A 12472-nucleotide genomic window follows, 5' to 3' on the forward strand; every position below is an offset into this window, starting at 1 on the left:
GGAACGTGAATTTTAATATATAAATCATAACACAAAAGAAAAGTGAGCCTTAGCTAATGTAGTGAGTAGAGAGAAATGTACAGCTTTGGAATATACAGGAAGAGCTGTGAAATTTAAAGGTAGATATAAATGAAATTGAAAGCCAAGGAGAGAAAATAACATAGCCCAAGTTGGTTCTATCAAAAGGTTAGAAAAATTAAAAACCCCTTGGAAAGGTGAACCAAGGGAAAAAAAAAAGAAAAGATACAAAGTATGATTATCAGAAATGAAATAAAAGATATTGACATCAACTACATAAGCACTAACAGGAAATATCATGAAAAGCTATCAACAACTTTGACAAATTAGATAACAGATAAAAATTCCACGAGAAACAAATTAACACTGATTCTCAAAATAAGCAGAAAATATGAACACCAAGGCTCTATGAAAGAAATCAAATTTATTATCACAACCTTGACACAAGAAAACTCACTCCAGATGATTTCACTACTAAATTTTATCAAATATTTAAGAAACACAAACTTACTCAGAAAACAGAAAAAAACACTTCCTAACACATTTTAAGAGGCCACTATAATCCTGATGATAAAATGCTATACAGACATTAAAGAAAATTAACAGTACTATACTTCCCACGAGCAATATAAAATTCTTTGACAAAATACTGTGGTAGCTATAAATTCGGCTATACATATAGGATATATGATTTTTTTTTTTTTGGTACCGGGGATCGAACTCAGGACCTTGTGCTTTCGAGGCAGGCGGAAGCACCACTGAGCCACATCCCTGGCCCTCAGCTATACATATAAAAAAAGGATAATATATTATGAACAAGTGAGGTTCATCCCAGGAAAGCAACTTAACATATGAAAATCCATCAAGGTAATCCCCCCATGGTAACAGACTGAAAGATGAAACACCATGGTTATCTCAAGGGACACAGCAAAAGCACACCCACACAGAAAACTCTCAGTTAAGCAGGCAAAGAACGAATGTTCCCGAAATAACAAAAAGTACCTACAATAAAATCCTATGACATCAGACTTAATGGTGACATACTAAATGCTTCCCTTCCAAGATTCCAAGATGTTCCTTCGTTCTACTCAACACGGTACTAGAAGTTCAAACGAGCACAAAGACCCGATGAGAAAGAAAGGTTGTAAGCACTGGAAAAGAAACAGAACCGTGCCTTGGTTCACAGGTGATAAATCTGTCTACGCAAAAAATCAGAAGATGTTCCTACACAACTACTAGAAACAATATGTGAATTTAGGAAGAGAGTAAGGTACAAGAAAAAGACACTAAAAATAAAACGTATCTACATATTAGCAACAAATAATTGAAAGAAATTAATATAGCATGAAAAACATAAAATATTTGTGAATAAATTTAGAAAAAGTCCTCTACACTGAAAACTCCCAAGCACTGCTAAGATAAACTAATAAAAACCTAAACAAATAGTAAAACATACTATGTGCCTGTATGGAAGAAATCAGTTTTCTCCAGATTAAAATTGAAATTCATAAAATTATAACAAAATCTGAACAGGTGTCTTATAAAATTGAGAAGCATATTTTAAAATTAACACACAAATGCAAAGAACTTAGAATGATCCAAATTTACACCACTTGATATCAAAATGCTCTACGAAGCTATAATAATCAAAACAGTTTTGTACTGGCATAAGATTAGGGAAACAGAACAATGAACAGAATAGGGTCTAGAGAACATGAACATATTTTCACACAAAGGACTTGTACAAGAATATTTACAGCATCGTTATTCATTTGATCCAAGATCCAGATGTCTACCAGAAATGGAGGAGAGAGAGTAACTGTGGTCCATTCATAGAGCACACTGTCTACTTACAAGTTTAAAAAGGAAGTATTGATAGGCACATACAGGTCAAACCCAAAAACAGCCTAGAGAAATAAACCAGACATGGGGTTAAAGGAATGAACTGAAAGAAAAGGAGCAATCAAAACTATGCTATAGTGCTAGAAATGAGAACAGTTGTATCCTACAGCCCACCGGATATAGGGCCAACTGCAAAGAGGGCAAGAAAGCTCTGGGCTGACAGAACAGTCTGACTTCACTGAGGTTAACAGGAGCACACATTTATCACTGAACTGCACTTGGAAGGTTTTTCTTTATCACTGTAAGCTTTATTTTCAAGAAACATTAAGACTTATGTCCATGATATATTATTAAGAGAGTTAAAGTCTGGACAGAAAGAAGATATCTCTGAATTTATATATCCAACAACAACAAACTGTATCAAAAGAAAAAGTACAGAAGTAGCAAGAAAGAGACAAGCACATGAAAGCACTGGAAAACAGCTTGAATGGGTGTGTCTTGTGAGGGTATCCAAAGGCTAAATAAACATCCAAAAGTGTCCAACAACATTAGTATTAGGAAAATATAAATTCAAAGCAAAATGAGCTACCAGTACACATATACGAGGTGGACTATGCATTTAAAGCACCACGGAAAATGCTCAGGTGGACAGGAGACAACACAACTCTGAAACAATGCTAGCAAGAGTAAATTATCATGACCTGTCCTGAAACATGTGTGGCATTATGTGCCTACCCTAATAAAAAGCTTCACCGGCTTTGGCTTTCAATCTGCGTTCATTTCCATAAATGTCTGGCTTGAGAACTGCTACACAATACTAAGCATCGCTTCACTGACACGAGACTAGGTCCATCCTAGGCTAAAATGGGTTAAGTAACAGGCTGCAGAACCCACATAGCAATGAAATGGCATCCATCGAAGAACTGAAAAAGCCAGGTGAGAGGTACCTGTAGGACACAGCAGGTGGTAGGACTAGCAGGCTTGACCAGAGAAAGAAAACACAGGGATTCAGAGATGATGAGAGATAAAACAGGAGTCACAGTGCTGTAAACCTGGGACAATGTAAGAAAGTGTGTAGCAAAATGTCCATGGATGAAAACTTGATGAGCTTAAAAAAGGTTGTTAAATGTCTTTGTATTAACTAACGAGTACATTAAAGCATGAGATTTAGCCAGCACTCTATGAGGCTGAAGCAGAGGATCAAAGGTTTGAGCCCAGACTGGTCAACTTAGTGACTCAGTGAGAACCTATCACAAATAAAAGATAGAAAAAAGGGCGGGGGGGCATATCTCTGGGTAAACAGCCTGGGTTCAAATAAAAAAGAAAACTGAGGGCTACAGAAGGTATATATCTACCTCATGCCTCCCTCAGATACAACTGGAAAGAGAATTAAACAAGCTACATGATTAGGAATCCTTCTATTAGCAGCATGAAATAGCTCCTTGGCCAACAAGATTTTTTGCCTGCCCTACCAAATTTCTAAACTCCCAACTGTATTAAAACAATAACAACTGTTCTGACTCTTCTACTTTCCATTATCATTTTGGCTTACCTCTTTCAATTCTACCAACTAGGTAAGTAAATTCTTACTAACGAATATAAGAAGATCCTTCAAGTCCTGGCTGTATTTCTCCTTAATCTGAAATGAATGCAACAAAAAAAAGGAAAGCATCTATACAAGCACACGGTGTGCTTCATAAAAATAAATTGAGAACAGATAATGAGAACTCAGGCTGGCTTGCATAGCTCAGCATATTATTTTCCTTAGAAAATCTGCAAACCTCAGTTTACAGCATGTGTTCAGAAGAAAAGACTACATGAATGCTAACTTAATATTTATAAAAAGCAGCTTCTGACTTCAAAACTACACCAGTGTTGGCTTCTCTGTCTCTGGAGGAGGCAGTTCTCTGTAAGCAGAGTTGCCAACTTCTCTGCCTCTTGCTGACACTGCCTGTGGGACAACTAGCTTTGTTCCCTCTCTATGATAAAATTTTCAGTGAAAAAAAAAAAAACCTACCCAAGTGTTACTATTAGGAATTTTGTTAAACAGTCCTACAGGTTATGTAATTTACATATTTACTAAGTAGTCAATTCCGAATTTCTATTCTGTTTTATGAATTCAACAAGCATTATTTCTAAACAACCCTTTTAAATGTGGAAAGAATGTCACACGACCCTTTTCCAGAAACTATGAAAGCTGGCTTACCTCAGTTATTAGAAAGATTATACCTGCTGAGTTTACCAAGTTTCTCCTGGGGTGAATGAGGGGAACAGAAAAGGCTTAGGAGAAGTGCAAAAATCATGTAGGCAACGCTTTACAGGAGGGAACTTACTCATCTAGCAGAAATAGCCCAAAATAAAGAACACTTGGGAAAAACGAGCCCACTCTACAATATCTTCAATGTACACTTAACCCTAAAGAACATCTAACGAGCGCATCTACGTACTTGCACCTTAGGGAGGCGCTGAGGTGAGATAAACGCGGTGTACCTGGGAGGAGCGGTTGGATAGATGATTTTTATGTGCTGGAATGTCAAGTCTTGATTTAAAACCTGCTTGATCCAGCTCCTCAGTCCTTGCCCAGAATCACCTGATGAAATTACAAAGTTTAGCATAAGACACACCTTTTAATAATACGAGGCATTTCAGCCCAGTTTACAAGTCTTATACACAAAGCCTGGGGTAAGAGATTATATAATGTCCACACACAAAGATCACTGTCTAGAAACTGCTTTATCAGGGAGGTCACTGATCACACATCAAGAGCTAGTCATAGTTTAGATTATTTTACTCTTGGCACTTTGAAGACTAAGCTTGATTTTAGGTTTCCTTATTTGTTTAAAGGGTATAATACTAATAAAGAAAGTAAACTGATTTTTTTTAGAAAGAAAATTATTTGTCTTTCTATATCCAATTTTAACAGTACCGTTTCTTATTTTACTCTTAAAAGTAACAAATTTCTGAAGTGACTGATAAATTTTTGTAGGTGGAACAACCTAGTATAATTTTGTTGGTTCCCTTCATTATAACATAACAGTAACAACTCTTCAAAGGGGATATTCAGTTAATTTTAATTTTTAATTTAAAGAAATTAGAAAATTTGGTAACATGTTGACATGACTCCAAATCATGATTATTTACTCCAAAGCAAAAAAAAAAACAAAACCCAAAAACCCAAGACTCAAACAAGATTTAATATATGTATATTTGCACAAAAAATGAATACAGGTCCAAGTTACATAATCCTAAGATGAAATTTTAAAGACCACAGTTTAATATTTTAACCATTCAAACATTGATTGAAAAATGCTGTACTGATGTATTAATGTGCCAGGCATGCTGCTCACTGGTAGGGGGACCATCAGGATGGGGACTTGGTGTACCTCCTATCACGGGGTCACGGAGTCTACAGCTCACAGTGAGAATCAAGCAGCTGTCAAGTAATCAGCAAATGCATCAGAAGGACACAGGTAATCACCGCACAGGTGAGGGGCTTGGAGCCACAAGGTTGGTGATACTCAGACCTGATCAGTTAAGGGAGCAGGGACAAGTTCACTAGGACACGGGCTCTGCAGGGTGACAAGCTGCCTTCTGTTTTACCCACTGTGCTGTTGTTGCTCATCAGAGAACAGCACTGACCCAGCCTGGGCTTCCGACACAGCTGTGAGAGGTGGAGGCGAAGTGTGGAAAGTGACAGCAAGAGGCTGAGGAAAGGTGACGGCTGAGACCCCAGACAGGTGGAAGCACAATGATGTCTAAGAAGCCAGTAGCACAAGACAAGAATGGGAACAGTGACTGCAAGAGAAGGCTGGAGAAACTGAGACACTGCGAGGTGAGACAGGAGCTTTGCAAGTCCTAGAGCACAGAGGAGCATGAAGATGTCTGACTGTGGTGGCACAATCTAGAGGACCAGGCCGAGTGCAGACAGGATTGACCAGGGACAGGCGCAGACAGGTGTGGATGTGGGGAGCTGTCAGGAGGCGACTGCTCAGGTGACAGTGCCTGGACTAGGAAGGCAGCAGTATAAACAGGGACCCATACTAGAAGTCCTGAGGAGGTAAAATCCAGTCAACAGATTAGTTACGAGGGCTCAGTGGTGAAAGCGTTCAAGAATCCCTGCTAGGTTCTTAGAGTGACTCGGTTCTAAGACAGGAACACAAAGATGCCAGTGTGGTGTGTCTGAGACCCTCTTTCTAGGGCCTCCAAAGTCTCCTTCCAGGAGTGGCCAGGCATACAATGGCCCACCAGAGGAGAGGAAATCCATCCTATGGTCCCACTGGACTATAAGTTAAGAAGGAGCTCTACAGTTTGAGTCATTAGAAAAAAAACCCAAAACAATAATTTACAATAAAAAGGAGAAGGGAAGATTAGGTGAAAGAGATCCTAAGTGGTCCCCAAGCTTAAAGTGCTTACTATCTGGCCTTTACAAAACAAGTCCGCTCCTCACCGCCTGGACGCCATACCCCAGACATCTTCCCAGACCCTCTCCCCAAGGCACACCAGCCTGACCATCATGTCTTGACAGATTAGGAACCTGCTTTGCAGCCTTTACCTTGGCTTTCCCTTGTCCGGAATAGTCTAACCCAATATCCACATAATTTGGACACCTAGGTCTAGCTGCTTAAGCGTCATCTTTACAGCAGGCCCTATCCTGATCACTTCAAAAATATCTCTCCTCACACCCTGTATGCCCTTTGTTAGGCTTTCTCCCCCAACCAAACATGCTATATTGTACTATATTAGGTCTTTCTTTCACTACAATGTAAGTTCAAGGAGAGCAGGGATTTTTGATTGTTTGGTTCACTGCTATGCGCTCAGAGCCTAGAAAAGTTTCTTGCACATGGCAGTTATTTGTTATACTTTTGAATGGGTGGATTAATGCATGAAATGCTTATCAGATAGTTGGGTAAATATGTCTAGAGCTCAGAGGAGGTGGAAAATGGAGACATACATTGGCATCTACCGTATATAGGTGAAAATAGATCTACATGCTTGTATAGAGTGTGACTCCCCTGGGTAGAAAAATGCAGAATGAGAAGTCCTAAAACCAAATTTTGAGGAAACCCATCATTAATAGCCAGGAAGAGGAGGATGAGTCCACAGAAGAACCAAAAGAAGCAAACAGGTAGACAGAGAGCAATTCAAGTAAGAGACAGGGAAGCAAAAGCTATGGGGGACTTCATCAAGATACAAGTTAGTCAACTCATGGTGATTTACTATATGGGGAGTGAGCCACAAGCAGGACACACAAAATTTGGGTCTCCTAGAACCTGACACTGCCACATGGAACACAGACAGTAAACTAGGTGGTCATAGTACGAGGAATACCCTGGAGAAAGGAACCAGAGCGGCATAAGAGAGCAAGTGACACCATGAATTAACCTCACCTGCGACAGTGAACAAAGCTAATGAAGCTACATTTACTTTCATCATCCTAAAAGAAGTAGGAAACAAGTAGGAAAAGCTCAAATTAAGTCAGCAATATGTAACTGACATTCCTGTATGTTCTTCTACTGCTCGTATAATCTAGATGAGAACCCCAACCTTTTAAGATTTAAAAAAACAAAACAAAACAAAGTCTTTAAACACACTTCTTCAGTATCAAAAATTAAGACTAAATGCTACAATACAGCATCCATCCATCCATCCATTCACAAAATCCACTTTTAACAAAGCTAGCCCCTTATGCCAGAGTATGGTGCAACTATTAAAACTGATTTGTTCATATTTGGGTTAACCAGAAGACAAGCACCTCCTGTAACATAATCACATATATTAAAGTCAAATGTAAATCATCAGCCTCGAAACTTGATTGAAAAAAGCCTATTCTCAGTAAGTTTTATATCCTTCAATAGAGATTAAGATATGTTAGACTCATGTAGTACTTGCATAATCAGAATTATTTGTCCAAGTACAAAGGGAAACATATAGACATAAATATATAAATATATAGATATAAATGTATGTGTTTGGGTTTCAGAGACATGCATTACAACTTCTAAAAATGTCACTGATTTGAAACTTAGGAGTAAAGATAGCCAACTTGAAGCAAAGTGCTCCAGGGAAAGAACAACACCTAGTTCTTACTAAACATAATATGAACTAATAAATCTATTTATAGAAGGGTATAGTATCGGGGAATTTCTGGGTTCTTATAAATGAATACCTTTGGAGCCCTGAATGGTGCTCCCAGTCTCCCAGTTGGAAAGGATTTCTATTATCTTCAACATCTCACTGCCTAAAGCTATTTCATCAATGAGGTCTTGCCCTTTAAACATCATTGTCATTTCTTCTGGATTTCCAACATGTTCATCCTAGTTCAGGGCCTTTCGCCTTGGCATACCAGAATACTGATTTCCGAGTCAGAGTTTGGGGCTCAATCCCTAGTTTCATCACCACTCATAGTAATAGACAAGTGGCCCTGGACAAGCTAGCAGGCCTTCCTGGCCTCATTTCCAAAGGAGGAGGAGGATACTCCCACTACTGCTCACATCCAGTTCTCCCTGATCACCACCTCCTTGAAGCCCACAGAAAAACCTGACACTCTTCATCTTCCAAATGCCTTAATGCCTGACCACGGCTTTTTTTTCTTCCTTACTGTCCACTCGGCAGTAAATCATGGACCATCTTCTGATCTCCTGTTCACTGCTGACTCAAACTAAATTGAATTGTTTTTGTTTTTAAATTAAAGTGAGCCCCCTGAGGACATGCCTGTATCTTTTTTTTAACAAAACAAAAATATTACCTGGGGACTTAGCCTGGACCAAGCACTGCGGATGAAAGATTAAAACAAGCAGGGTCCTTATGCGGGAGCTACTGAGTGTAGGGGAAGGAAGTGGCTGTAGTCACGGCCTGCGTAGAGCGCCGGGCATGCGGGGAAGGCGAATGCACCTGCCTGCCCTGCCCTGGGGACTCTGAAGAGACCCAGTGCCCTATCTTGGAGGCTTTCTAAACAGAGGCAGGGAGGGTGAAAGGCGAAAGCAGGAAGGGGTGGGTCCCAAGAAAAACGAAGGGGAAGCTCTGCAGCCCGGCACAGGGAGGTTCTCAGGGTAACTGCGAATCCCAAGCCCCACTTTAGGGTGGGAGGCGCACACAGAAGGCCAGGGCCAACCGTGCAGGAGGCGACGGCACGGATCTCTAGCAGCTGACCCTGAACACCCGTGTGCCTCTAGGGCAGGATCCCCTCGCCCAGGCACAGGTAACGGGCTGCCCCGCAGAGGACGCCCGCGTGCACGCAGACCGGGTAGTGCCCGCCCAGGGACGAGGAAGACTAGCGGGCTGCGGCCTGGGGCAGGGCCTGCGACCAGCGGCCCGCCAGGCCACGCGGCCCTCGCCACCGCTCGGAAACACGGGGACGCCGTGGAGGGCGCTTCCCCAGCTGCCAGAAACAGCGCGTGAAACTGCGGTGCACCTGAGCCGTGCAGGAAGATCAGCGAGGCGCTGTGTCTCCGGGACGGCGCCACCACGTAGCGCTGCAGGCGACCCGAGCCGCACACAGCCGCCATCGCCGAAGAGGCTGGCCCCGCCCCTTCCCCGCGCCAGCCGTCCGAGCTCCGCCCCCGCTGGCGGCCCCTCCCCTCATGGTACTCTCCTCGCCCGCTCCGGTTTCGGCCCCGCCCCCACTGTCCCTAACTCCACCTCCCGCAGCCATCTCCAGGCGTACGTCTGCACGCTGGCACGCAGATCCCAGCGCATGCGCAGCGGAAACTGGACAGCCTCTGGAAATCTTTGAATGTTTAGGGTCAAGTGTAAGGTATTTCTAACTTCAGTAAGAGTTTGGCCTTGCCAAGAAAGGCATTCACAGGTATCAGCCTCTTATAGACTATGGTCCTTACTACGGATCTACTTATATTCCAGGAATTTGCTGTAAGATTTTTAACAGCAGTTTTAAAAGTCAGGTTTACGTTCTTATTTGAAGAAATATCAGTGTTGTGTTTGAAACATAACATATCACCATATTTTACTTTCCGTTTTGAGACTCAGATCAGATGTTTGCAGCTTTCCACATGCAGGGTAACTAGCTGTATAATAATTCCTCTTTGTGACTTTTTGTAGGAATAGTTAACAAAGCAGACCCATTTCAGTAATGATACTTAGCCATTGGAGTGGCTGTTATAAAAAATGTGGAAAATATCGGTGAAGATGAGAAGAAAATGAAGCTCTTGTGCATTGCTGAAGGGAACATCAAATATGACAGCAGTGGAAAGAGTTCCGTGGTTCTACAGAAAGTAAAACATGGAAATATCATATGATCGAGCAATTCTGCCTCTGAATATATCCCCAAAGAAATGAAAAAGGGACTCAAACAGATCATAGCAGTGTTATTCACAATAGCCAAAAGATAGAAAGAAACCAGATGTCCATCTACAGATGAATGGTAAGTAATATGTGTGGTGTATATCTACAATGAAATATTCAGCTTTAAAATGAGATGAAATCCTGATTCATGCTACCACATAGATTGATCTTGAAAACATGCTAAATGAAATAAGCCAGACGTAAAAAGACAAATACTATGTCTCCCATATGAAGTATCTGGAATAGGCAAATTCATAGAGTCAGTAAGTAGAAAATAGTGCTTGCCGGTGTTGGAAAAGGCAAGTGGAGGGTTATTGTAAAATCCATGTAAAGTTGCTGTTTGGTATAATGAAAAATTTCTGAAAATGGTGATAGAAGCACAACTTTCTTAATGTACTTAATGTCACTGAACTGCACTTTAAAATGGTTAAAATAGTCAATTTTATGTTTGTTTACTACAGAAACAGATATAACATGAAATATACATATATATATATATATATGTATGAATTTACAAGATTGGCTTACAATGGCCACTCACAGAGTCAGATGTAGAAGAGTGCAGAGGATTTGTCTGCACACTGGAGACCGAAGGATTCAGTTGGAGGTCTGGAGCTCACTGCAGAGTCGGTATCAAGAGGCTGATGGGTCTGTGATGGAAGGCTGAAGAGTTTACATGGGAAGGCTGCAAAGTCTGAGCTGGAAGCTGAAGAGTCTGCACTGGAAGCCAGGAGATGACGTCCAAAATGAGGGCGAAGCCTGGAGCTCCTCCAAGGAAACAAGCAGATTGATCCTTCTCCATCTCCCCTTTACACCGTCCGGCGACAGCCACCCTAGGATGGATCTTCCACACCCTAGGGTGTGTAATTGAGCCCATTTAGCTGAGCTTCTCTTACTCAACTTGATGCAATCAATCAACTGTCACGTGTATATTTTGCTGCAATTCTGAAACAATAAAAAGGTAATTGTTTTTAACCATATGTAACTTATTCTAAGACTGTAGTCCTAGCAGGTGGCTCTTTCTTCATATAAAAATCAACAAAACAACCCAGTAGAACTTTAGCCATTAATACCAGCCTTCCTTTCATTATCGCTTGCATCATATTTAAGGAATTACAAGTTATGTTTGGTTTGTTCAGGGTATTGGCTCTGCTCTGAAATGACCAAACTGCTTACTATCAAGGGCTAGTTGCTAAGACAAGCTCTATACCATCAGTATCCTACCAATGGTATCAGAGCAAGTGACCCTACACACCATTAATCAGATTAGAAAGAAATGGAGTTGTTTCTCAGAAGCCCCCAGAGCTACACTGAGAGTGCAAATGGTGAAGTCACTGAGGAGAATAGGCTGCAGTGGACTGAGCTCTGATGGTCACATCTTACTGGAAGCACTTTGGTCTCTAGACCTGCGTTCCTCATGCGAGGCCTAGATGGCATTCAGAGCCAAGGGAGAAGAGGGCCCATGCTCCTAGGAGAAGCCACTTGGAGATGCCCCAGGGAAGACTGAGTGCTCATTATAGTCAGTTTCCCATCATTGGACACAATACCAATACCCACAACTTAAAGGAGGAGAGGCTTATTTCTGCTCACTGCTTTTATAGTATTCATTCTATAACTGAGTGGCTCTAAGGCAGGAAGGGCATGGTGGGAGAGTCTGCTGGAGGAAACTGCTCCTGTCAGGACAGGAAGCAGAGAAGGAAGGAAGGAGCTTGGATGGGGAGATACATCCTTCTAGGTCACATCTCAATGACCCACTTCTTTCAACCAGGCCCCACCTCCTAAGAGCACATTCAGCTCTGAACTCTGCAGTGGATTAATCCACTGGTGCATGTAGCACCCCCTGATCCAGTCACCTTCTAGATGCCCCACCTCTGAACTCATGAGGCTTTTGGCGGGCATTGTACATCTAAACCATAACAGTGCTACTCTTAGAACTCAGTTCACTATGCGGAAACCTTGCCAGACAACACCAACTGGTTTTGAGATAGCAAAAATTGGGAAAATCATGATATAGTAGTGATGGTGATCATTATTGTTGATAATAACAGCTGACGTTCATGTCACTTACGGTGGTAAGGAGCAAGACTTGTCATCAAGAAATTCTTGTTATCATGAAACTGTACTGTCACTGCCTCCTCTTGCTACCAAGGCTTTGAGAGGTGAGGAACTTGATTCAAGGTCATTCTGCAAGTTTGTAGACTAGGGGGTCTGTCCTGACTGCAGATTCCAGGTCCTTAATTGTTACCCACTCTTAAACACTGGCTCTCAGGAATAAGGAAGGGCATATCCCAGCTCTTCAAGCCCTTCTGGAATT

At 41.6% G+C, this 12472-nt stretch overlaps 1 protein-coding gene and 1 long non-coding RNA gene across 2 annotated transcripts in view; one reads left to right on the top strand and one right to left on the bottom strand.

Annotated features, from left to right (window-relative positions):
- Window positions 1-9398, bottom strand: part of Lyplal1 (lysophospholipase like 1) — a 29669-nt gene extending 20271 nt beyond the window's left edge. The window contains exons 1-2 of the mRNA XM_004867393.4: window positions 9272-9398; window positions 4351-4450 (exon numbers count right to left, since the gene is read on the bottom strand). Of these exons, the coding sequence (XP_004867450.1) occupies window positions 4351-4450; window positions 9272-9365 (194 nt within the window). The 5' untranslated portion in view covers window positions 9366-9398. The remainder of the gene's footprint in view (window positions 1-4350; window positions 4451-9271) is intronic.
- LOC110346174 (uncharacterized) lies at window positions 9391-11138 on the top strand. Its single transcript, XR_002390041.2, has 3 exons — window positions 9391-9664; window positions 9916-10237; window positions 10620-11138. It is a non-coding gene; the product is annotated as an uncharacterized LOC110346174 (long non-coding RNA).
- Window positions 11139-12472: the final 1334 nt, after the last annotated feature.

This window comes from Heterocephalus glaber, unplaced genomic scaffold, assembly GCF_053883595.1.
Source record: "Heterocephalus glaber isolate CG9 unplaced genomic scaffold, H.glaber_assembly_v1.0 deba00001067, whole genome shotgun sequence".
Classification (NCBI taxonomy): Eukaryota; Metazoa; Chordata; class Mammalia; order Rodentia; family Bathyergidae; genus Heterocephalus; species Heterocephalus glaber.